The sequence below is a fragment of the Zerene cesonia genome, chromosome 13 (genome assembly GCF_012273895.1).
Source record: "Zerene cesonia ecotype Mississippi chromosome 13, Zerene_cesonia_1.1, whole genome shotgun sequence".
Taxonomy (NCBI): Eukaryota; Metazoa; Arthropoda; class Insecta; order Lepidoptera; family Pieridae; genus Zerene; species Zerene cesonia.
Genome location: NC_052114.1, coordinates 7087552 through 7112968, shown reverse-complemented (window position 1 = coordinate 7112968; position 25417 = coordinate 7087552). Strand labels below are relative to the sequence as shown.

Here is a 25417-nt window from a genome sequence, read left to right as displayed (position 1 = left end):
CAAAATTTTCATGTTTAAAATACAAATTTAATAACAAAGTTTAAAAATTGCGGTAAAACAGTCTCAGCAGATAAACAAAAATTGACATTTCGTGCAATGATTACGAAATTCAATAATGATGTTTATGGGGGATGATGTGATGGGTTCCGAATTTCACGTCTGCGTGAAAACTGTAAAGAAAAAAATTCATAATTAGTTATTAATATACAATTAATATTGTCCTACTAGCTAGTTTTATGGCTTATGAATTCTCACCCGGTGTGATGGTCCCCGTGGTAGTGCACGGTCCTCTCGGAGCCGTCGGGTTGGTGCAGCGAGTAGACGCCCTTCACGACGTCCCCGTCGCGGTGCTCGTGCTGGTGCTTCATGTCGCCCGTGTGGTGGTCCTCTACTTTGTAATCGAACTCGTACTTGGGGTGAGTCTGTGGAGGACAGAGAAGTTAGTCACTGAACAAAATTTAAGAGAACACTATGAGGATATTCTGAGCAACATTACATGGTAGTCATGATGGCCGTGGTGCCCGTGGACTACTTCAGGATGTCCGTCGTGTTTGATGAAGTGCTGGGAGGAGTGCGCTTCCCCGTAGCCGTGTCCATACTGCGCCGCGGCCACGGCGAGAAGGGTTGTAAAACAGACGACCTGATGAGCAAATTGTTTAATTAGGTTAAATCTTTATAATGACTCATAGACAAATTTAATATATATTATATATAAGTCTCAATAAAAGCATTTTTACATACAACTTTATCTTTTTTATCAGTCTTCTTAGAACTACAAGAAAATATATTGATTTTATTTAAAAATATCAAATTAAAAATTACCTTTGAAATCATGTTGATCATATTCTGTTAAAGTAATGTTTTGTATGAAAGTTTACTAGATGACTGATACATATGAAAAAAATTCATGACTTTTATATCGTTAGACAAAGCGATACAATCAAGGTAACTTTGATTTCACTCCTTATAATTTAGGTATAAACCGCAACGTGTGAGGAAATTTCTCAGTTAACAAGATTAGTTAAGACATATATTTAATATATATGCAAAATATATATATATATATATATATATATATATATACACAAGGTTCTAGAAATTTATATAAGGTAAATTATTGACAAGTAGATATCATACATAGTATGTTTCCCGCAAACAAATGTAAAATTAAAAGATATTTTATAAAGCTGTAAATTATAATTTAATTTCAAAAAATAAACATTATGATTAATCAAAACGAAATATTTTGTTTGTGAATTCATGCCCCAATATTACACCTTCGCTTTACACGCACTATCCTTTCTTGAGAAAACTAAAATGGGCGAATTAGGAATGGCAATAGCGCCAATTTTGGTGACGTATAATATGTTAAAGAGGTTTTATAGGACGCGACGGCACGATAAGATTTATCTGCGGTATGTGTTTTGGGAAGTTTATCTATTTTGTTCTATTTCATAAGATACCTAAACTTCTCCTAGTAACACAGTAGTATCGTTGTACCATTAACTATTAATATTTCTTAAAAAAAAATACAATTTGGGATATAAACTTTTATTTACAGAATTGTACCCCAACAAACAATGGGCAGCTTTCTGGTGCAGTAAAAACTGTTATTGTAAGCTTCTATTATACAATGAGTAAAGTCAACATTTTAGCTCAAGAAACGAGTTCATCCGACTTTTCTACGGTCAGAATCGTCCATATAACATACTAGCTGCGACCCGCGGTTTCACCCGCGTAAGTCCGTATCCCGTAGGAATATCGGGATAAAAAGTTGCCTATATGTTATTCCAGTTGTCCAGCTGTCTACGTACCAAATTTCATTGCAATCGGTTCAGTAGTTTTTGCGTGAAAGAGCAACAAACACGCACACACATCCTTACAAACTTTCGCATTTATAATATTAGTAGGATAAATTATTAATTTGGACGAACAGTATTGTGTTCGTTATGCTATCATTCTTATATGCCAATATATACCGATAATTTGGGTTCTCATTTTATAATCAATTAATGTATCTTATACACGTGAGTGTCATGATTCTTAACTTATTATTGAAGTAATATGGTACACAATATTGGATGAAACGCATATACAAATGTTTAGTACGCCACTATTTCTTCAATATTCATCGGATGTGTTCCCCAGATTCACTTCATTCATTAAATTAACCAGCGCATTGAAAGTAATCAGGGAAATATGAATTGATTCTGAGATAATCGATCCGCCCTCTAATCACCGAATACATAGGTTGTCAAACATGGTTCAACAGAATGTGAATTCTCAAGTAATTCATAATTCAAATGAAGATATATCTAGTATATATTGATTGATTTTAAATTACGCCTATTATTATAATTGATTTATTCTTATTATATTCAAGTGTTAAATACATCGCTGGTGCTCATTCTTACCAATATAGTAATTGCAAAATTGTGTTCTCGTGTATTTATTTCACACGCAAATAATTTTTGTGGATGGAGACTAGATTAGATATAAAGTGCTGTAATAATAATAATATTATATAGTGTAATAATATGATCATATTATTAATTGCCCACAAATAATATTAAATTTAACAAAAAAAAATGAGTTGAATGGCTCGATTGGCTTAGCTTTGGTTAGGCTCGGCATCATTGGCTAGGCATGTATCTATAGGTACACTATAAAAAATTGACAAACTGACAAAATTAATTAAGATTCATTCTTTTCATCCTACTCCAAATAAATGAGGAAATTATTAATCAATTCGGCAATTTTTTGTTTTTGTGTTTGCTACCTAGCTTTTTATGACTACAACCGATTTTTATGATTCCTTTTTTATTTGAAGACTAGTCTCCGTCCCATGTAGATTTGGTGTAGTTCTGAAGGCGTCTGAATGAAGGCGGTTGCGTTCTTTGTTATAAACATTTATTGTTTCAATGAAGTTGTTCACCATCGAGGAGACTCATTTTCGAAAAAGCACTGTGAAATAGGTTTAGAATTGTCATCAATCGTCATACTTTATTTTGTTCCTACCACAGATAACATATTACTATATTTCCTACAAATCTTCCTATCAAAATCTGCCAACACATCTTGTGGTTGCATAAACTTCGACTGCTTTGGAATAGGTATGTACTTTTTATTAAAATCCTAATTTAATATATTTTAAAGTAAGCTCAGATTAGCAGTTACAAATATGATGGAAATTTTGCAGTCATTCTATAATAGATGATGTGATTGTGGTCATAGTATTCGGTGGTTATTGAAACGTCAAGGATATTAATTGAGGAGTTATAAATAGGTAGAAAAACTCAAACATTGATAATGCCTTCATTTATTATTAAAGTAAGTAACGTAGGTACAAAAACATAACACTTATTGATATACTGGTACACTTATTGGTAGAACCATTACTAAACTCAATAATGATGCTTATGGGGGATGATATGATGGGTTCCGAATTTCACATCCGCATGAAAACTGCAAAAAAAAAAACAAAGGCGTTATTTTATGGTACCGTTTGCTATGTACTATTTGATTCTCTGAAGTTTAAGTATACATAGGAGGTTCTCACCCAGTGTGATGGTCCCCGTGGTAGTGCACGGTCCTCTCGGAGCCATCGGGCTGGTGCAGCGAGTAGACGCCCTTCACCACGTCCCCGTCGCGGTGCTCGTGCTGGTGCTTCATGTCGCCCGTGTGGTGGTCCTCCACTTTGTAGTCGAACTCGTACTTGGGGTGAGTCTATAAATGTTAGAGAAGTTAGTCAATGAACAATATTTAAGGGAACACTATGAGGATATTCTGAGCAACATTACTTGGTAGTCATGATGGCCGTGGTGCCCGTGGACTACTTGAGGATGTCCGTCGTGTTTGATGAAGTGCTGGGAGGAGTGCGCTTCCCCGTAGCCGTGTCCATATTGCGCCACTGCCATGGCAACCATAGCGAAGAGGGTAGTTAAATACAGAATCTATAAAATATTATTAATCATATAAATATATTCATTTTCCTTAAAAATTATAGTTCAAGTACTGAAACACTGCTATGTATATTATACCAACCTTTGAAAACATTTTGTTCTATATGATATTTTAGTGATATTAGATGAAAGTGCAGGAGCAAACTAATGCATGGTTGTAAATTTACAGAGTTTTATATTAATAGACAATGCGATATTATCAAGGTAATATTGATTTCACTAGATAATACAAGCAAAAACGGCAATATGTGTAGAAATTTTATGTTACACTAAAAAATATTGCTCAAGAAAAATATCTTGGTTAAAATATTAATAAACTGATAGTGTTGCATGTTAATTCTTAATTTACGGTACAAAAATCGACGTTGTGCTTAAAAAAAATACATTTTATAAAGGTCTTAATTGGAAGGTAATTTATGAATAGAGTAAAGGTTTTTAAGTAAGTTTTATGCTAAAAAACTAGTCGACGAGATGTACACATCTTCAGTTGTAAATATGTTACACAAACCAATGCATAAAATAGGCGGTAAGCTAGTCTACACTAATATTATAAAGAGGAAGAATTTGTATTTTTGTTTGTATGTTCTTAGTGGATAAACTCAAAAACTCCTGGACCGATTTTCAAAATTCTTTCACCATAATATATGTACCACGGGAAAAGCCGGCGCGAACAGCTATCTATTTATATAAAACAGTCGAATAACATACGCTTAAAATATTTTAAGGGGTTATTATCATGTTTTATAATTTATCCAATGCAGCAAAAAAGAAAATGTATATATATATTTTTTTATAAGTAAGCCATTAATCTGTTAAACGCCATAAGACTCATTCATAAAATGCTCGATAATCAAAATATTTGAATAAATGCTACAAAGTTCAAAACCGGTTGATCACTTTCATTTAACTTATCAACATTAGTTGCTCCATTAAATGCGTTTTACAACAAAAGTATATTGTTAATTTTATTATTTTAAAAAATTTAATGAAGAAAGTTTAGTGCTTTGTTAATTAATCAAGTAATAATGTTGATGGTTATTAGTCGAATATATTCAAGAATAATTTCTTCTCATTTAAAACTTATAGGTGACTTATACATAACATATATAGATGATTTCTTGTGGGATCATCAAATGACTGGTTATTTGTCTTTTTTATCGTTAACTCTATACACATTATCTATTGCTTATTTTTTAAAGAAAATCAAAATGTACTTATAGTAGTAATATTGGTAGTGAAATTTCTTTTTGTTAGATCTCCTTGGAGAATAACTATAAAAGTTGCGATACATTTCTAACATGTATCAGTTAACACGCAGCTTTAGCAAATTTAACAACACCCGATTTTAAAAACATATCAAAAATAATGTACTGCAAGGTAGGATATTTTCTAAATATATAATTTATTGCTTGAGTACCAAATCATTCATGTATTTGAAAACCTTTAATAGGTTTAATAACTTTACTTTATGTTTCAGGCGTTTTGTTTTATGACAATCCTGGCAGTTGCTGCTGCGCAGTATAATCACGGGCATGCTTATTCATCTCAACATTTTAACAAACACGATGGCAAGCCAGAGATAGTCCATGGACATCACGGACACCATGATTACCATGTACACACAAATTCTTTCTTAATAATCAGATGGTTATAAAAGAAAGAGATTTATAAGATTTAGTTATAAATAAATTTATAAATTACAGACTCACCCCAAGTACGAGTTCGACTACAAAGTGGTGGACCACCACACGGGCGACATGAAGCACCAGCATGAGCACCGCGACGGGGACGTGGTGAAGGGCGTCTACTCGCTGCACCAGCCCGACGGCTCCCAGAGGACCGTGCACTACCACGGGGACCACCACACCGGGTGAATATCTATATTGCTCATAATTTTTTATAGTTATAAAATAGAATATTCATTAAATAACATATGATTTTTTGGTTTCTATGATGTTGTAGAATGTATCTAATGTCTGGTCACTTATTTTCAGATTCCACGCTGATGTCAAATTTGAAACACATCATCCTCATCATTATCATCATTAGAAAAAAATTGTAATAAATGTTACTCATAAGCGTTTTGTTAATTATTTCATAATTATTATATGTTTAGTACTGTTTCCATTATTTTTTTATTATTTCACGCCCTCAATACCTTATATTGTCTTAGTAAGTACCTACCTTTAAAAATATTATTGTTGTGCGTTTTCTCAGCTTAAATTGAAAAAATGTTCAAGAAAAGGATTATTATTATAAGACCCAATTTCTTACACATTTAATGATTATACAATAGGTACGTTTTCTGCTTGTAATGTAATATTTATATGAAATGAATTAAATTACACCATATCATGAGAAGACCAACCTTATTGTTCAAGTAAATTACTATTTGAAATTACCTTTTTACATTTTATAGGAATCACATGTGCGGTCCGGGTGACGTCACTTTTGTCTTTCTTGCAAACTTTCTGCATTTGACTGTTTTTTTTTTTCTTTAATTTCTATTCTATATTAAAAAACGACATAAATATTGTTTTTTTATTTTACATTTTCAATTAAGTACGTATTGCAGTGATTAATGAATTACTGGTATTATAAAGTATTTCAATGCTATAAAACTATAAAGAAAAAAATAATCTCAATGACTGGTACTTTATTTGAGAATTTTAAATCAGAAACGTTATTCTCTTTCAAGTCTATGTTTTTAAAGTTTGAATATTGGTTATCCACACTAATATACAGATGAAACTTTGTTTCTAACGTTTTCACCCAAAAACTATTAAATCGATTTCAATACATTTTTAACGTTATATTGGAAAGCTGCAATTTCCCTGAGTGACATAGAATATATATATACCACGGGCGAAGCCGGGGCGAACAGCTAGTCGAATATAAGAAGCCAAAGTTACCATACATTGTCAAACTTTTTTATATTTATAACACATCTAAGCATGAATAAGAAATGCTCTGCCAAGGCTCTATCAATGTTATAGTTTTTCAATAAAATACCAAAAAAGCATAGATTGTGGGATAGTAACTTATTTAGTTCGCTTTGACAACCTATTGTCTGTGGCTTCGCCTGTTTTTGTTTAAGGAGACGTTGCACCGAGGTAAAAAGAAGCTTACAATCTTTATCATTGTCTAGCCTCCCAACTATCTCCAGTCAGAAAAGTCATGCCATTAATGGCTCCGTTTAGGTACAACAGACAAAGAAAGGACTATACAAACAATATTATAACATATTCGACATTCTTTTGACATATTTAAATTTGTTTCTAAAATTTGTTTTTGTAAAATTTCACAAAATTCTGCACATTTCTTATCAATACACTTATAAATATGTACTCATTAACATATTTGATATAAGAGTAATGCTTTTAAAATATTATCAATTTTCAGTGGGCAAACCATTTTGTTTACTTCGGGATGTAGATATTAATAATTACAATAATTATGACAAACAAAAAAATTACGGAAAGATATAATATATATACTTATTGCTTAACACCCAAAATAAAAGTTGTTGTATAAAGTAAATGAAATCGGTTAATAAAATTATAAACAAATATTTTCTTCAAATGTTTACTAAGAAAGATTTCGACCGTCATTATTCAAGTCATTATTGTACGGACATAGATCATAGAGGCTTGTACACATGTACAAATGTATTTGGCGTATCTTTATATGTTTAAAAGTATATAGGGTTTTTAAGCAATAAAAATAGTTTGGCTGTATATGTCAATAAGTTGTATTAATGTATAATACATAGTCATATTTATTATGAGACATAATATGATATTGTTCCTTAAACAGATCTTTAAAAATAAAGATGATATATTATAGCATAAAACGCATTGTCCTGTATATCAAAAACTTGTAAACATGAATTATATTTATAGGATAACATAATTATATCGTTTGTCTTCATCAAAATCATGTTTATTCGTTATATCTGCACTTACAATGAGTTAACAGTAATTGAAAAATATACCCTGTATTGCAAAACACTCTAAACTGTGATTTTATATTATATTTAGTTACATCACTTATTTTATTAGTAATTTAATAAGAATTTAATTTAAACAGTCTTGAAATTCATAAGGAAAATTATTATATTTATCTTCCGTACCGTAAATAAAATAGAATATCTAATTTTAACAACGTGTTGAAAGAATTCGAAAGTATGTGTAATGCACAGTTTACGTTATTTTCGTCATAGGCATGCATGCATGGGTTTAAACAGAGATTAGTTTTAGAGAAATCATTATTGCTTTACATTTTTCTCCTTGGATATAAGATATAAAAACTTTGTTTTCAACAATTCTATATCAGTCAAACAACACATTGTGATTACATTCATACGACACCTACAATGTATTTCAAGGTATATATACGGTTTTAAAAAAAAAACACCTCTTTCTATAAATGTCAAGATTTAGTAGGGAAATTTATTTCATAGAAGATATTATTAAAGTTCCTTAATTCTAGGTCCTTTGCTTCGCTTCTATTGTTGCCTTAGCAACAGCGCAATATGGTCAAGGATACGGGCATGCCTTTTCATCCCAACATCTCTTGAAGCACGATGGGCATCCTGAACTGGTTCATGGGGAACATGGACATCACGATTATCACGTAAGATTCATATAATGTATCATATAAAGATTCATATATAATAAACGGGCAATCATTTGCAGAGGCACTACCTCTGCCAATGTTCATGGGCGATGGTGATCGCTTACAACCAGGCGGAACACCAGCTCAGTTACAGCTATGACATACAAAAAAGAAATTATAACAATACGTTTATCTCTTGTATAATATACAGATAAATAACATCAATACCTTAACAGACTCACCCCAAGTACGAGTTCGACTACAAGGTGGAGGACCACCACACGGGTGACATGAAGCACCAGCACGAGCACCGCGACGGGGACGTGGTGAAGGGCGTCTACTCGCTGCACCAGCCCGACGGCTCCGAGAGGACTGTGCACTACCACGGGGACCATCACACCGGGTGAGAATCAATAGCAGACACCTATATTTTATATTTAAGACAACTCTTCTAAGTATACGGTCGTTGACTGTTGAGGCATAAATGTTGTGGTGTGGTGTGAAACCCGTGAAAAAACATAAAAAAATTGGAAAAACCTTTTGTATTTTCCCTTTCAACTATGGTTTTCTAGATTTACTCCAAAAAGGAAAAGAAATTTAAGTTTTATGCTATATTATTGTATTGATAAGTAATCATTTTATTCCCTTTCAGATTCCATGCTGATGTTAAATTTGGTACTCATCACATCGTGCCTCATCATCACCATTAAAACAAAATAAGACTGCATTAAAATAGGCATAATTAAATGTCCTTAAATAAAAATAACCGTGTTTCAATTTATTTTATACTCGATAACCATACAACCCGAATCATTATTTAGTTTATTTATTTATTAGTCTCACTGATAATTTTACAAACAATTTATCAAAATGAGCAACCAGTATTAAATTAAGCACATTATACAATCTATTTACATCAAGTTTTATTAATAATTTAAAATCCTTTTTTATTATAACTGACCAGCCCTGCGCCCGCGGCTTTGCCTGCGTAATTGGAGAAATTCCAATGCCTATCAGTCATACTCCTCCTAACTATATCTAGACACAAAAACCATATCACGAAAGTCCGCTAAGACCGAGTCCGAAAGCTAATATTAAATACTATATGCTATAATATTTATTACCTATGGTAAGGACAATAAGGATTATAATTGATTAAACTAAGTATAATTTACATAACAAGGCATGATTATATAAGTTCATGTTGAATATAATTAAAAAGTTCCATAACCTACGTCCTGATAGTAAGACAAGTAAATACTATTATATAACTTGCAGAGAATTCAAATACAATATCGATAAAATTGTCGAACCAGTTCCTTCATACTTTCATTATTACATGTACCTACATACCGAATAAAAAAAGTATAAAAGCTTAAAGTTATCTCGAATATGCATCATTAAGATATTACAATCCTTTGAGTCAACTCAACAACCATAATGTATTTCAAGGTTTGTACTATGTTGTATAAGTTTAACATAGCTGTTAAAAATTAGCTTCAATAAAATTGCTTTTTAGGTGCTATAATACAAAATTAAGAAAAATAATAGCATTGTTTTGTTTAGGTAATCGTATTCGCTGCCACCGTAGCTGTGGCTGCTGCTCAATACAACCATGGATACGGCAATGCTGTTTCTTCCCATAACATCGTTCAACACCAGCCGAGTATAATCGCGCACGCTGCACAGCCTGTTGTAGGCCACTATGCTGCACCAGTTCACCAAGATTATAGTGTAAGTCACATCTAAATTTTCGGTAATTTTTGTACGTTATAAATTACTAGCGACGTTCAAATGGTTAATAAATAAAGAGACTGAGTTTAACGGAGAGGATTTAAAGTTACCGTAAAATACATAATGAAAAAACATTGAAAGAATCGATCTTCTGGAACCACAGTTAAAATCGTTAGAATAATGATTTTTAAACTTTGTTTTGATGTAATTTGAAAGATTTTTTCTTAGTCTTACAGCATTTACAGATAGTAAGTGCACGAGTGGCAAGGCGTCGCCACGCTACGGCCTACAATACCTCATGATCTATTTTTTTTATTCTTAAAAAATCAAAGTCACTCTTTTATTCAAAATCTATTCGTAGTGTCTACTATATAACATTTTGTGTTTCCGATCTGCAGGCGCCAGCCCACTACTCCTACGAATACGGAGTACAAGACCCCCACACTGGAGACTTCAAGTCCCAGCAGGAGAGCCGCGAAGGAGATGTGGTGCGCGGCTCCTACAGCCTTCACGAGGCTGACGGCACTATTAGACGTGTTGAATACACCGCTGACGCACATAATGGGTAAACGTTGAACTATTTCTACATTGACAATTAATATAAATAGTCCCGCCCCATTGTTAAACGTCAAATAATACACTCGACTTTAAGTTTATAGCGCTAAAGTTGACATTATCGAAAGAAAGGAACAACTAGGTGACTTTTATTAAAATTTTAGGTAGTATGCTTCTTGAAAATAAATGACGGACTCATTCTAAACATTTCGAACGGATTTATTTAGTATTTAGTTGTTTATATTGATTTTACATTGACAGATAGCTATGTGCTGTATCGATTTTTTACCGACGACAAAACTGATATTTTTTGTGTAACGAATCGCTGAGATCTTCAAAAATATTCTTATTGTACAACCAAATGAATTAGATTGGATATGCTAACAAAAAATATCGCTCGCTGTAACTAGAAAGATATTTCTTGTAGGCGTTTAATTTTACATATACTTATAATGAGTCATTTTATTAATTAAATGAAAATATAATAATTAATCACTATAATAAAATTCCATTTCTTTTAATGAATACTAAAATAAATTTAATCATTTTATGCATTTGGTCATTCATACTTAGGTAAAATATCCGTTTTACGCTTTATTGTAAATACAAATAATTATTTTACAGATTCAATGCTGTTGTTCACCGTGAGGGACAAGCCCACCAAGCTCCCGCCTACCAACATTAGAAACCCTAGTCCATAAATATTGTAGATTATAATAAGCATCAAAAATATAAAAATTACACATATGAGATTTTTTTATTATCTATATAGACCTTGAATTATTTTCTTTATCGTGATCTAGCGCTAAATAATTTGTAAATTAATATATAGAATAATAGATCCTTTTCCTCTTTATATATTGTTGCAGTAATAATTGGTCATTAAGGTAAACACTTAATGATCATTAGGAGAAATCACTCATTTGATGCTCACCTTGCTTTATTATCGTATAAAATTCGTGAATCTGATGTGATGGACTCAGTTTAATTTGAAATATACACGAAGGTTCCAAATAAGTGTAAAATGTTCATAAAGGTGATTAATTTTATCTTGACAACAATATTATTCAGTGACCTACGATAAAACCTACGATAAAACTTCGTAAGGATCGCGATCGTGAAACGCTATATCATTGTATAGTGCATTCTAAAACTGTTTGTTACAATTAAAATAAATCATATGTGCAGTGATTTTGAATATGATGGCCGTTATACGTTGTAAATGTACGGCATACGTTGGGAAATAATAAAACAATTGCAAATAATAATGCGGACAAAACGAATGCTAAAATATCAGATATCGCCTGTGATATTGCATTTTTCTTAAAATTGTTTTATATTGTCGACAAAATGTATTTAGATGAACAAATATTTTCGATCAAAGTAATTAAATTTTAAATTTATTAAATAACGAAATAAAGTTAAATTTCTAAATCATTAAGGTATAAACTAATAATCAGTGTACTCTTTACAACATTATGAATATAAAAAAATACGTTTTGAATTTTTGATGTCGTTGTATAAAGGTAGTTTCGAATATTAATTATATAACCTGCTGCTGAACTTTATAAATTTATGGGAAATTTAAGGATGGGACGAAATATTTGAGTTTTTTAAGTTGAACAAAATTATCGATTATTATGTTCATATTGATCGTAATCGAGGTTATGTGGGTAATTAAGTGTATTTTATGAAAATTAAAAGGATGCAGCTTCGATATATCATGCAACAATGCAAAGATTATCATGTTTAAGAGCTCAATGATTGGTTATTTGTTATAAAATTTGTTTAGCCTTGTGCGGGCAGATTAATTTCTTATATCCGCTCGCAATTCGCCTCACGCTCCTGCATTATTCACTCGACTTCTTAAAAACGGAGGTTCATTAAATAATTCGATGTATTCCATTTCAATACTGGCGTGCAATTTCTGTAAATATCTTCAATCATATATAATATAAAATAATATTCTCTCAATCATTTGATCCGTGCGCGACTAAAAATAAATCGGAAATTGTTTATTTCTAATGTCTCTCAAGATAACATTCGTACGGATATTTAAGGCGTAAATAAATAACTGGCTTGATTTTAAGGTGCAATATTTTATGACTTTAATGTAATCTTAAACTTTTAATGTCTATGAATTAATTTATTTTGAGTATAACATAGTGATGTTGTATTTTACAGGTAATTTGTTTCGCTTCGGTCATCGCCGCCGTGTTTGGTAATTACGTCCACCATGTGGCGTTTTCAGAACAAAGTATGTCGAAACGTGATGACCACCCAGTAGTTGTTCCAGTTGGAGGTTACCATGGACACGGACACGCGATTGACTATCATGTAATACTTTTTTTATGCTTAAATTAAGGAGGTTCTATAATTCTTAATAGCAGCGTGCAAGGAGTTTGTAAATCGAAAAGTTCCTTTAAAAAAGTCGAAGATCATTTTAAATGTTTTGTAGAAAACATTTAATTACATCGGTTGTTTAAAGTTGTTTATGATTTTTATTTTTTTCTTAAGTTCTAAAGTGCTTTGAAGTGTGCAAAATTGCATTTTTTTTGGAATGTTCTAGATATTCAAATTGTTATTACTGTTGTCGTCTAATAGTAAATGATATGATTTTCAGACGCATCCTAAGTACGAGTTCGGTTACAAAGTAGTTGACACCTACACTGGAGATATCAAATCTCAACAAGAACATAGAGATGGTGACGTCGTGAAAGGAAACTACGCATTCCACCAACCGAACGGTGTAGAAAGAGTTGTCAACTATTACAGTGATGACCATAAAGGGTATGGATACTTTAAGCATCTCTTTTATATACACATATACAATATAATATAAATTAATCAATTTTAAACTTTAAAATTCTTATGGATATTGTAATCCATAAATGTGGATTGTATATGAATTTATGCGTATTATAGGTTTCCAAATAGAATATAAGAAGAATCCCTATTATATACATCATTTGGATCCGATATAACATACATTAATCAATTTAATAAGAAAATAGAATTTATTGCTTCTTGTTTTCATATTCAATCTACTATTTTTCATGTAGACTGTTTCTTTTTTATACAATTTGAATTGTGTATTAATTGTGTACCTTGATAGAACTGCATTTTGAAGTTTTATTAATTTAAATGACATAAAACTGCCGAAGTATACCTGAATTGAATTAAATTTTAATTTAAATACGAATAAGACTAGAGCTAGTGAACTGTGATCTTATTTTGGTATAAAACACATATAAGACTTTCTGATACTCCAAGAAAAGATTAACTATATTTCCTCAATATATCAAAGTACATTGTATATCTAATTTAATACTTAGCACTGAACTTGTGGATATTTTTATATATTTACTACCTCGCCACTTATAACATGTGTGTCTTATATTCTGTTTTTTTTTTCAGTTTCCTGGCCGATGTTAAATACGGACACATCAGTCCTCGATACGGAAATTAATTATTTATCTGTACAATATGCTTAAGAGATGAAATGTGCAAAGCTATAAATAAATAAATAACTACTACGTAAAATGTGTTTTCTTCAACAAACATAAATGTAGAATTATCTATATTTAATGTGTTATTGTGTATATGGATCAATATATACTGATTTTATGCATAGAATTATAAGTATGATAAAAATTTACTATGATATGCCGAATATAAAACTAATTTCCCTAAGAAAATTGCAAATAAACATTCATTTTGAAAACTCAGTGTATATGGCAACTATATAATATTACATAAATAAAATTAACAATATACATTCAAACTATAATCTTAATATAATAAATGTTCTTGAATTAACCATTTATATAGCAATTACATAATTAAAATGTTTTAATACTGACCTCAATCCGGTTTTATTTTGGTACAATTAATAAGAATATGTGCCGGTTGCGACCTTCAGAGCAGAAACCCTTGAATCCTTGATACTTCCCGTGTTCGCGAGTTTCACTTTAATATATTGGCATCAATAGAGCTGAGTTACGTTATTCTGAGTCATGGTTAGCGTATTCATCTATATTTATATCCTAAGGTGAACCTTTATAACAAAAAATAAGTAAATATGAAAGAATATAAATGTTCAATACAGATTTTGAACAAAATGATAGACCAAAAAGTAAGTGAATATAATATGATACACTAGATGCGCCCTGCGATTTCACCCGCGTAAGTCCGTATCCTGCAGGAATATCGGGTTAAAAGTTGCCTATATGTTATTCCAGTTGTCCAGGTGAAACCGCGGGGCGCAACAAGTAGATTATATTATGGAAAAAAGCGTAATTATCGCATATTTATCGATGCTACCAAAAACAAATAAGCACAACTCACAAAATGTTTCAATATGACATTACATTGTATCTTAATAAGTAACGAAGTCAATTTCAATACCCAACGTACTGACATGCGTTGACCGCTGCAACACTAGGCGGTTAATAGATTTTTTGCGACATGATTGCACTCACCAAACTCATTCCAAGCAATGAATAATTTTAACACGCAATTATTTTAAGAGAAACCTATACTATTGCGGTTAGTTCCCCTCGTTTTGTCCATATAAAAGACATTAACTATTTTCAATATGTATCACTTGACTTCCGAACTTGTTTGTATCATATTCTAATACAACACCAAAATGTACTTTAAGGTAATCTTAAAACTTTATGAATTCAATTATTCGTCATCAATAATATAGTAAATGCGAAAGTAACTCTGTCGGTTTGTTAGTTTCTTCTTCTCGCTTAAACAACTGTATCGATTTGGATCAAATTTGGCAAAAATATAGTTTGAGATCTGAACAAGGTCGTTTCCTTGGGGTTACCGCGATAAGAGCCATTGCTCTTATCGCGGTAACCCCAAGGAAATGGGAACTATATGAATAAAACTGCGGCACTGTCTATAGTGAAGCCGCTGGGGGAAAATCAATTGTAATAAATATATTTTCTAATTTTTATAGGTTCTTTGTCTATCTTCTCTCATCGTGGCCATATTCGTGCAATATGGTCAATGCCATGCAGCATATTCTTCGCAACACTTCAGCAAACACGACGGTCATCCAGAAATCGTGCACGTGAAGGGGCATCACGGCCACGGTCATGTGGATTATCATGTAAGTAAACTTTCAATTCGATCATATTTTTTTTTTTTTTTTTTTATGTCATAGCGGGCAACTGAGCTGGTGGTTCGCCTGATGGTAAGCGATCACCACCGCCCATGAACATTCGCAAAGGTAGTGCCTCTAGAAATGTGCTGCCCGCTTTTATGGGAGAAGGGAAAAGGAAAGGATTAAAAACTGGAAAGAAGGAATGGACTGGGATGGGTGAGGAAAAGGAAATGGGCCTCCGGCTCCCCCACTCACCGTACGAAACACAGTGGCATGCCACTATTTCACGCCGGTTTTCTGTGGGGGTGTGGTACTTCCCCGGTGCGAGCTGGCCCAATTCGTGCCGAAGCGTGCCTGACTACCACAATAATATACCTATTTAGACAAAATACCTTTACAGGATGAATTCAATACGATATCGACTTCACTAAATACTTAATACAGTCGCTAATACTAAAAAATTAAACATACAATAAACGTTATAACTAACTACATCTAACGCTAAAATCATCCACTTTCCCATGGAGCTCTTTGAGAGTATGTAATCAGCTTATATGTATACTAGCAGTTCGCCCCGGCTTCCCCCATAGCACATATATAGCCTGTGTCACTCAGCGAAGTTGCAGCTTTCTAACGGTAAAAGAATTTTTAAATCGGTCCAGAGTTTGTCCATGACAAACAAACAAACAAATAAAAACACAGATTCTTCCTCTTTATAATACTAATTTAGATTATATGCTATGAACGTCATACTGGATCCATCGGAAGTATATCCAACTAATCGAGATAAAGAATGTAAACAAATTATCAGGAGCAAAACATTTTTAGTTGAAGAAAGTTTATACAATTTTGAAATGAATTTAACAATAACACGAAGTAGAATAAAATAGCAACTATAAGTAACTGCATCCAATCATTATCTACTAGCAATTATATTTACATAAAAAACAAATATATTATATATAAAAAACTCTCTATAGTTAACAGGGATAATGGTAGGATATAAAAATACACTCTGAAGCATAGAAACACTACCATTATTTAAGTTGGTCAAAATCTATACTAATATTATAAAGCTGAGAGTTTGTTTGTTTGTTTAAACGCACTAATCTCAGATTTTATTAGTCCGATTTGTACCACATGTCGCTATATATATACCGCGGTCGAAGCCGCGGCGTACCGCTAGTATCAAATATGCACAGAGGAATTCCTATCACTTCAAACGAAATCTAAACACAAATTAACCTATTTATAAAGTCATAAATATGAAGTTAAATACATAATCCTGGAACACAACGACTGGAGTTGTCGAGCTAATTACGACTTTGAGAGATATATAGCCTTATATAACTAATTAAAAGCTCTGTCCTATAGACTCATCCTAAATATGAGTTCGGCTACAAAGTGGTGGACCACCACACGGGCGACATGAAGCACCAGCACGAGCACCGCGATGGAGACGTGGTGAAGGGCGTCTACTCGCTGCACCAGCCCGACGGCTCCGAGAGGACCGTGCACTACCACGGGGACCACCACACCGGGTAAATGACTCATTTTAAGCAATAAATAAAACGTATTTAAAATTGATTTATGATTAACTTATATGTAGAGCATAGATCTTGTATAAACTTATGCGGTTAATCACCGTTTAATTGTTTGTAAAATTTCTAATGTTTTTTATCTAATTCTTAGCAATATTATTTAAATCCTTAAAATAACCTGACATTGTAAATTCAATGTTTTTTATCATTTACAGATTCCACGCTGATGTGAAATTCGGAACTCATCACATCATTCCACCAAAACATCATCATCATTATTAATTGTTTTTAGATGTATAATCAATTGTTGTTATTGAAATATATCATACTTGTCGTTATAAACATTGTCTAATTTTTTACAAGAATATTGAAGTCAATAGCTTATACTACTGTTAAAATTTTGTTTATAAAACTTAATCTTAAGCAGTGGTGGCTCAGTGGTGAGAACCTCGGACTTCAAAATCGATAAGTCGAGGTTCGAGACCGGGCGAGCGCGCAGGAAATAAATTGATTTTTCAATTTATCTGCACATGTGGATAGCATCACCACTGCTTAAAACGGTGAAGAAAAACATCGTGAGGAAACTAGCATGTCCAAGAATCAAAAGTTCGACGACATGTGACATCTGCCAACCCGCACTTGGCCAGCGTGGTGGATTATGAACTGAACTCTCATAGGAGGCCTTTGTCCCAGCAGTGGGAACATGTATGGGCTGCTGATGAATACTTAATTTATAGAATAAATGTCTAAATATTGTCTATAAGTTTACAATTTGTGTATAAGTTGTGAGTATTTTCAAAGATTTTTCGATTTCATTGTAAATTTAATAGTAGTTCAAATTAACGAAACGTGTTTCAAATCTAAATAATGTTATTAAGTTCACTCCTCGATCTATAAAGTGAAATTGTAAACACATGAAAATACTACAAAAATCTGTACTAATCCTTACTTAATGACATACAATATAAAGCGCTGAGAAATTTAGCAAGAACCACTCAAACTATTTCAAAAATTATTACACCGTTGAATATATACTTGATCTCGAGTATTAAAGAATAAAAAATACATACAAAAAGCGACGCGCGAAGCGGTCGGCTAGTAATTAATCACTCAATACTATTCTTACACAAAATTTCTATACATCTAATATAAAAATAAGTGTCAAAATCACGTTGTGATCCACCAAATTTATTGATATTGCAATGCTCATACACTAATGCAAATGGCATTAAATATTTTCACAAACTGCTGCAAAAATAAATATAAAATTTATAAACACGATATTTTATATCCAATATTATTTAAATAATGAATGAATATAACGATTATCTGAGCTGATATGCGCAATGCTCGAAAATCGAACTGATATTGAAACTTTCTGTTGCAGAATCTATCGTGATAAAATCTATTTGGATATGGCCTTCGCTATACGATATCTTAAAGGCGTGTCTTATAATTTCTTGTTAAACGATTCTAACAAAGCATTCATGTTCAATCAATTATTTGAGTGAAATCCTCATGACCTATGTTTGTTTTCATATATAATGACACATAAATCACAACTCATCAGTTCACTTGGAATTTTAAGAACATCAACCGAACAAAACTTTAGTGTTCAAAATGTTTATTAAGGTAAAGTTAATAATAATATTTATAATATTTTTTATAAGTAAGAAAACTTTCATTGGATCAGTGTTAAAGGTATCAATATAAGTGTGAGTGTACAGTGAATGAATAATAAAATATCGGCAATTAAGTTACTATTTCACGATTTTCGTAATATTTAAATTTTGCCATATAAATATTCTCTTTAGAACTATCACTTTACGCCCAATACTAGCAATCATCGATATATGCCGTTGTGTTGTTTCCAACAAGAATCATTTTTGTTTATAATATTTACTCATATTCAATTATGTTACATATCCATTCTTAATGTCTCTAAGATGGGGTTTCATTTTGCGCTTTGCAATAAGGCAAATAATAAATATAATTAACGTAATTTCCTTAAATAAATTACATAAGAATAAGTTCAAACGCATTTTATATAATGTATGAAAATTTAACCATAGCATTTAACATTTTCAACCCACGGGAATAGTTCCTAGATTATTATTAGAACGTATGGGAAAGGTCCTCTATTTTTTTTCCTGACTTTATTACTCGAACTCCGTAAATTTTCAACCGACCAAGGTAATTATATTTTTTTTGTTTGATAGGGAATTATTACCTTCCCTTCCATATGAGGATTTTAATTTATTCTATGTTTATTTTAAGTTAACGTGCCTTGCCATCGTCGTTGCTTCAGTAGCAGCTGAACACGGAAAAGCATTTTCATCACAACACGTCACTAAGTTCGAAGGCGTACCAGAGGTCCGCGAAGAGCACATTGAATACCACGTAATGTCCTTCTGCATATCACTATACATTTCCTGATTTACTGTACAGCATAACAATGACATAAATAGGTTATTAATAAGAAAAACTACTTAAATTTATTGCTTAAGCACTATCGGATTTATTCAGGTAACTGAGGATACTAATAATTCAAATCTAAACTAAATGCATGCTTCGACCATCACTTAATGATGCAATGAAAAAACTACTATTAAAAACCATAGAGGAATACATGTCACATTCGTAAGCAAATGTCATAAAATTATATATTCTGTTTAATGTTATTTAAACCTCTTTTATGAAAATTATAAATGTGGGTCTGAGAATAGATAGACAGATAAATAATTCTTTAATTACCCATAATTAGCACAAGGGAAAGAAAAAAGTTGCATACAGGTAGAAAAACAATTTTTGTTCCTAGTTGTAGAACATCATTTGGTTCAGCTAGTTTCAATAAATTTAAACGTTGAATTCGACTGCAAGTGTAACAACTAAGTTGTAGTAAAAAAATCACAACACACGATAATAATAGAATCAAGTAAACGTTTCGCTTGCATTTATGCAAGGTATACGAAAAAAAATAATTACTTTTAAAAGTGGTTCAAAATCAAGTATAAAGAAGTTGGTAAGACACAAACATACAGATAAGAAGCTATTAAACATTTAAGACACAGATCATCCAAAGAAAAACCTTACCAATTACCATGCACAAAACTAATTTATTATAATTCCATATATCTTATAGACTTATCCAAAGTACGAGTTCGAATACAAAGTAGATGACCCGCATACTGGCGATATCAAGTCGCAGCATGAAACTCGAGACGGGGGTGAGGTGAAGGGTGTCTACTCCCTGCGACAACCTGATGGTCATGAGAGGACTGTGCACTACCGCGCTGATGATCATAACGGGTGAGAACTTTTCGAATTTAGTAATACAGTGAATGTAGAAAACTAGAAATAAAAAAGCATGGCATTTCTGTGAGCAAACCAAATGTAATTACGAAAATTTTAGATGATTTAGTCTATACTAAGCCCTCTAAACACAGACTTGATAGTCAGAGTTCAAAGAGGAGCTGATTCAAATATTAAAAGAGGAGGAGATCAAAGAGGACGCGTGTGATTGAAGCAAGTTACTTACGCAGGGAAACAATATCAAACTGAGAGATATAATTGCCTATTGGTTAGGACGGACAGACCGGTTAAGATAACGCTTTACACACTGAGTCTGATGGGTATGGCATATTTGGCCGCAGTAGTTACAGAACTAAGTAAGCACACTTGCAACGCTTTCGGACCGATAGAACATCACGTATATAATTACACTATCTGTGGCATCACATAAAGTGGTCCCAACTATAATAGTTCATACACTCTGGTATATACTTGAAATAACATAAACCAATGCAAATCTCAAACAGCACAACTTTTATACAAAAAAAAAATCAAGTTTATATGTTAGTCCTTTCATAATGTTCGCTTGTTATTAATTTGAAATCGATGTTTTTTTACTTGAACCCCTCTCAGATTACAGTCTTTAGTAATTATTACTTGTTGATATAGTTCTATAATGGGGCTCTGGTTGAAAATTCATTAAATTTCAATAATCACATTTAATGGATGATCAATCAAACTCCAGGGCGAAAATATTACTTCATAGTTGATTTCATCGTTCGTACATAAAATAAATGTTTCTTTTTCAGATTCCGTGCGGATGTTAAATATGAAATTCATCACATGGAACATGAAAAACATTGAAGAAATTTAGTATTGAACAATTAGTTTATAACCTATCCTATATTGTTATTGCTCAATATCTTGGAAACAGAAAATAATGTAAACATAGCACAAGGCATACCAAATATATAAATTTGCAAAAGAATATAAGCTTTTTATTTTATTACTAGAAAACTTGAGAAGTATTTGAGGCCGAGTTTGTCTATTTGTTTGAAATGAATAGACTCTGAAAAAGCTGGATCAACAGAAAACTAAATTACCCCTTAACAACATAGGTTTTCTATTTTTATTTTGTTTTCTGCTATATTCTATCTTATTAAAATTAGTCCTACATACATAATCTACATTGAGAATGTCCCTTTCGTTGCATAATTCAATAATTTTATTGTAAAAGCAGAGAGCAAGGTCAACGGGTCAAATTGCTTTCGCCACTGATAAAATTTCGGCTATATAAACAGGTCCTTACGTTCAAAAAGTATCAGTGGTGAAATTATAACTGTATCAACATGTACACCAAAGTGAGTGTGATGTTGCAATTCATATCGGATTTTTTCTTAATCTAGAAAAAGGAATAAAAGCTATTTATATTTTCTAGATTCTTGCATTCAGCGCCGTGTTGGCGGTGTCTTCCGCTGGTCTGCTGCCCGCAGCTCACTACTCCCCCGCATCCGCGGTCTCCTCCCAGAGCATCGTGCGCCACGAGCAGCCCCTTGCTGTAGCCGCCCCCGTCGCCTACCACACTGCTCCCGTCGCCTACCAAGCCGCCCCAGTCGCCTACGCCGCTCCCGCCCGCTACTCGACCGCCGCGGCTGTCTCCTCACAGAACATCATCAGACACCAGCCATCCATCGCTGTCGCCGCTCCCGTCGCCTCTGTAGCCTACTCCTCCCCCGCCCGCTACTACTCTGGCGCCGCCCTCTCTTCCCAAAACATTGTCCGTCACGGCGTAGTTGCCCCCGTCCAATACGCAGCTCCCGCTCGCGTTGCCGTTGCCCACGCCGCTCCCGTCGTCCACGCCGCTCCCGCCCATGTCGCCGTTGAGGAATACGATGTAAGTTACACGAGATATAATTTGATATAATTTGAGAATGGTTTGGCTACTTGGTTATGGGTAGGTGAGTTTTAATATTGTGAATGTTTGCGCAGGCGCACCCCAGGTACGACTTCGCGTACTCCGTAGCCGACGGCCACACCGGCGACAACAAGTCCCAGCACGAGAGCCGCGACGGTGACGTCGTGCACGGCGAGTACTCGCTGCTTGAGGCTGACGGCTCAGTGCGCCGCGTGGAGTACACCGCTGACCCACACAACGGCTTCAACGCTGTGGTCTCCAACTCCGCGCCCGCTCACGCCGCTCCCGTCGCTCATGCTCCAGCTGCAATCCTCGCTCACCACTGATCTATCACAGAAAAACGAAACAGTAGTTAATATAGTTATCTATTTATAATAAATAAACTAACAGGTTATACAGATATTTTTTATTCATGGAAAACTTTCCAGAAGTCCTATTTTTTTTTTTTTAATTTGGTATTACCAGATACATATGATTTCAACTATAGTATGTTCGTAAACCTTTTTTGCTATCCACTATAAAACATTTATATATATAAAGATCGAAGAAACAGCGTTTATTTTTCTAAAAATTTTAATATTTTCAACGAATAAATTGCTTCGACTTCGGCATATATCAATTGTAAAACGGCTTTCAAATCCATTTATTTGTGTTTGTTTTTAACATAATATATATTATGTAAAAACGTTAAAAATTATTTGCGCAATTACGGTGTAAGGGTTTTTCTGCAATGTTTTCACGCTCAAATCACGAACTAAGCTAGGCTTTGAGGTAGGCTATTACTTTTCAAAATAAAAATAAACGTAAACCTAACTGGAGTCGTAACACAATTTTAATCTCTATCACACTAATATTATAAATGTGAAAGTTTGTTTATCGGTTTATCCGCGTCTAGTATACATTATTTTATACTAAAAAAAAACTGTGTGTTCGTTATTCGAAATTGATTTGCATTAGAATATACTTTAATGGGAAATACATCGAATTGGATATTGATCGCCTTTTCTATACAGAAATGCATAATTGAATATACATTTGAATTAAAAAAAAAAACATTGTCCCATAAAAAACAGGCGCTTGATAATCATGGTGTGAGATTAAATATGTTTTAGAGTATGACTGATAAGACTAATGTCTCTAAAACTATGTCTAATAAAAGATAACCCTCTAAAATTAATTGTGCCAACACATTCTGTAAGATGTTCGTACATCACGTTGCGCGCTGTCAGCATTTACCCCGATACGCGACATTTTAGTATTACATTCAGTTTGCATTCGATCACCATAGAAATCGCGCGTTCTCATAACCATCAACCAAACCATACAGAATTAAGACAATAAACGGATTATTGTACTTAATTTTTTTATTTACGAATTATTTCAAAAAACTATGTACGGGCCCTACAACCCCGTACACATTACCTCAATTAATTTCAACACATAAAACGAAAATAAAAAATGTTTTCTGGCCTAAACTCCTGAAAAGCAGATAATGTTATTAAGATGTTATGTGGGTGATTAATATAGTGGCTTATTGTGTTGTAATTATCTAAATAAATTAAACGGTTTTACTTTTATTTTATTGATACAAAATTAAAAAAAATGACGAATTTTTCACCTCTCATATTATTTGTAAAACTGACTTTAAAACGAAATGACAAGTATGTAGACAGCGATATCATTCCTGTAAGCGTAATTTTGAGCTAAACTGAAGCAAGCACAAATATGTACAATATGATTATTTTATTTTCAATTGTATTTTAAAGATAGTTTACTTCGACTTTTTGAAAGATGCATATGAAATAACATTAGTTGTGTATTTAACATTCGCATATTACCTATAACAAAACGATTCGAGAGGCGAAAAAGACGAAAAAGTTATGCGCGAGGAAAGATTCCTTGGTTACTTATAGATAGAGCCTATCGTTGATTGTTGAATCTAGCATTTATTTGCTATAGTTACGGAAGATCGGTGATCTATAATAACTATAAAATGTAAAAATAACAATATCTATCTATGATCTACGATACCATATCGAAATCGGTCTATTAAAATTCTTCTCAAACTATTTCAAACATTATTTCTGGTGGTATTTTCTTGTGTTTGATTTTACGCGAGTATTATACATTTAGAAATTGAAAACTTCTTAACGGATTTTAAACGCGATTTATTCATTATATTATTAACCCGACATTTCGAACACTTTACAGCGAGCGTGGTGACCACGCTCACGTTTAAAATCAGTTAAAAAGTTTTTAATTTTTAAATTATTTCAGGTGTTGAAAGCTTCATTATTCATGAGTGTCATAGGTTATACAATAATGATGCGGGAAAAGCTGGAACGAACAGTTTGTAATTTCATATAACTGTCGTCACAAAAATGTTCCTTTTTATTGAAAATCAAGATTTTATTAATTTAAATGAAAGTGACTGTACTTATTACTGCCAAATATTGACGAATAAACAATTAACGCTACTGGAGATAGCGACGCACTGTGAGAAGCAACAGAACACTTATTGATACGCAAGTAAAATGATTTGTATGAGATTTGACGCTCATAGCGTTACTATCTCTAGTAGCCTATTTGTCCTCCTAACTGGAGGAATTAAAATATACTTAGTCTGGCCATAAATACTGTTACACTTAATTATAAAAAAATATTACATTTGAATTTCGAATCT

The 25417-nt window shown here is 32.8% G+C and overlaps 7 protein-coding genes across 7 annotated transcripts; 6 read left to right on the top strand and 1 right to left on the bottom strand.

The window, feature by feature from the left end:
* Positions 1–251: 251 nt before the first annotated feature.
* On the bottom strand, positions 252–3937 carry LOC119831561 (histidine-rich glycoprotein-like). The gene is made up of 5 exons (XM_038354969.1): positions 3801–3937; positions 3560–3726; positions 3425–3465; positions 497–636; positions 252–422 (listed from the first exon to the last, which is right to left on the bottom strand). The coding sequence occupies exons 1-5, from the start codon at positions 3924–3926 to the stop codon at positions 252–254; spliced, it is 645 nt and encodes a 214-aa protein (XP_038210897.1). The 5' UTR covers positions 3927–3937.
* Positions 3938–5430: 1493 nt separating this feature from the next.
* LOC119831562 (histidine-rich glycoprotein-like) lies at positions 5431–9289 on the top strand. The gene is given in 6 exon segments (XM_038354970.1): positions 5431–5577; positions 5666–5832; positions 5957–6020; positions 8454–8597; positions 8816–8982; positions 9232–9289. Coding segments are annotated over 6 exon segments (747 nt in total).
* A 685-nt stretch (positions 9290–9974) lies between these two features.
* LOC119831551 (cuticle protein 7-like) lies at positions 9975–11622 on the top strand. The gene is made up of 4 exons (XM_038354960.1): positions 9975–10031; positions 10146–10313; positions 10712–10878; positions 11493–11622. The coding sequence occupies exons 1-4, from the start codon at positions 10020–10022 to the stop codon at positions 11551–11553; spliced, it is 408 nt and encodes a 135-aa protein (XP_038210888.1). The 5' UTR covers positions 9975–10019; the 3' UTR covers positions 11554–11622.
* A 157-nt stretch (positions 11623–11779) lies between these two features.
* LOC119831555 (cuticle protein 19-like) lies at positions 11780–14411 on the top strand. Its single transcript, XM_038354963.1, has 4 exons — positions 11780–11904; positions 13053–13205; positions 13492–13658; positions 14286–14411. The coding sequence occupies exons 1-4, from the start codon at positions 11893–11895 to the stop codon at positions 14335–14337; spliced, it is 384 nt and encodes a 127-aa protein (XP_038210891.1). The 5' UTR covers positions 11780–11892; the 3' UTR covers positions 14338–14411.
* A 962-nt stretch (positions 14412–15373) lies between these two features.
* Positions 15374–17866, top strand: LOC119831552 (cuticle protein 8-like). The gene is made up of 4 exons (XM_038354961.1): positions 15374–15531; positions 15841–15993; positions 17362–17528; positions 17744–17866. Exons 1-4 carry the CDS (start codon positions 15520–15522, stop codon positions 17808–17810), a joined length of 399 nt encoding a protein of 132 aa, XP_038210889.1. The 5' UTR covers positions 15374–15519; the 3' UTR covers positions 17811–17866.
* A 1143-nt stretch (positions 17867–19009) lies between these two features.
* Positions 19010–21796, top strand: LOC119831556 (cuticle protein 19-like). Its single transcript, XM_038354964.1, has 4 exons — positions 19010–19160; positions 19806–19928; positions 20671–20837; positions 21629–21796. Exons 1-4 carry the CDS (start codon positions 19149–19151, stop codon positions 21681–21683), a joined length of 357 nt encoding a protein of 118 aa, XP_038210892.1. The 5' UTR covers positions 19010–19148; the 3' UTR covers positions 21684–21796.
* A 278-nt stretch (positions 21797–22074) lies between these two features.
* On the top strand, positions 22075–23128 carry LOC119831537 (cuticle protein 18.6-like). The gene is made up of 3 exons (XM_038354946.1): positions 22075–22180; positions 22258–22713; positions 22809–23128. Exons 1-3 carry the CDS (start codon positions 22169–22171, stop codon positions 23058–23060), a joined length of 720 nt encoding a protein of 239 aa, XP_038210874.1. The 5' UTR covers positions 22075–22168; the 3' UTR covers positions 23061–23128.
* The last annotated feature ends 2289 nt before the right edge of the window (positions 23129–25417 follow it).

Excerpts from the sequence above, each read along its gene's own strand:
- LOC119831537 (XM_038354946.1), top strand. Across the intron at positions 22,714-22,808 it reads TCGCCGTTGAGGAATACGAT|GCGCACCCCAGGTACGACTT; the intron begins GTAAGTTACACG and ends ATGTTTGCGCAG.
- LOC119831561 (XM_038354969.1), bottom strand. The coding sequence starts at position 3,926 with ATGGTTGCCATGGCAGTGGCGCAATATGGACACGGCTACGGGGAAGCG. Across the intron at positions 3,466-3,559 it reads CACGGGGACCATCACACTGG|TTTTCATGCGGATGTGAAAT; the intron begins GTGAGAACCTCC and ends TTTTTTTTGCAG. Across the intron at positions 637-3,424 it reads CGGAACCCATCATATCATCC|TCTGTTTTACAACCCTTCTC; the intron begins CCCATAAGCATC and ends CTCATCAGGTCG.
- LOC119831552 (XM_038354961.1), top strand. Across the intron at positions 15,994-17,361 it reads ACGGTCATGTGGATTATCAT|ACTCATCCTAAATATGAGTT; the intron begins GTAAGTAAACTT and ends TCTGTCCTATAG. Across the intron at positions 17,529-17,743 it reads CACGGGGACCACCACACCGG|ATTCCACGCTGATGTGAAAT; the intron begins GTAAATGACTCA and ends TATCATTTACAG.
- LOC119831551 (XM_038354960.1), top strand. Across the intron at positions 10,314-10,711 it reads CAGTTCACCAAGATTATAGT|GCGCCAGCCCACTACTCCTA; the intron begins GTAAGTCACATC and ends TCCGATCTGCAG. Across the intron at positions 10,879-11,492 it reads ACCGCTGACGCACATAATGG|ATTCAATGCTGTTGTTCACC; the intron begins GTAAACGTTGAA and ends ATTATTTTACAG.
- LOC119831556 (XM_038354964.1), top strand. Across the intron at positions 19,929-20,670 it reads AAGAGCACATTGAATACCAC|ACTTATCCAAAGTACGAGTT; the intron begins GTAATGTCCTTC and ends TATATCTTATAG. Across the intron at positions 20,838-21,628 it reads CGCGCTGATGATCATAACGG|ATTCCGTGCGGATGTTAAAT; the intron begins GTGAGAACTTTT and ends TTTCTTTTTCAG.
- LOC119831555 (XM_038354963.1), top strand. Across the intron at positions 13,206-13,491 it reads GACACGCGATTGACTATCAT|ACGCATCCTAAGTACGAGTT; the intron begins GTAATACTTTTT and ends TATGATTTTCAG. Across the intron at positions 13,659-14,285 it reads TACAGTGATGACCATAAAGG|TTTCCTGGCCGATGTTAAAT; the intron begins GTATGGATACTT and ends TTTTTTTTTCAG.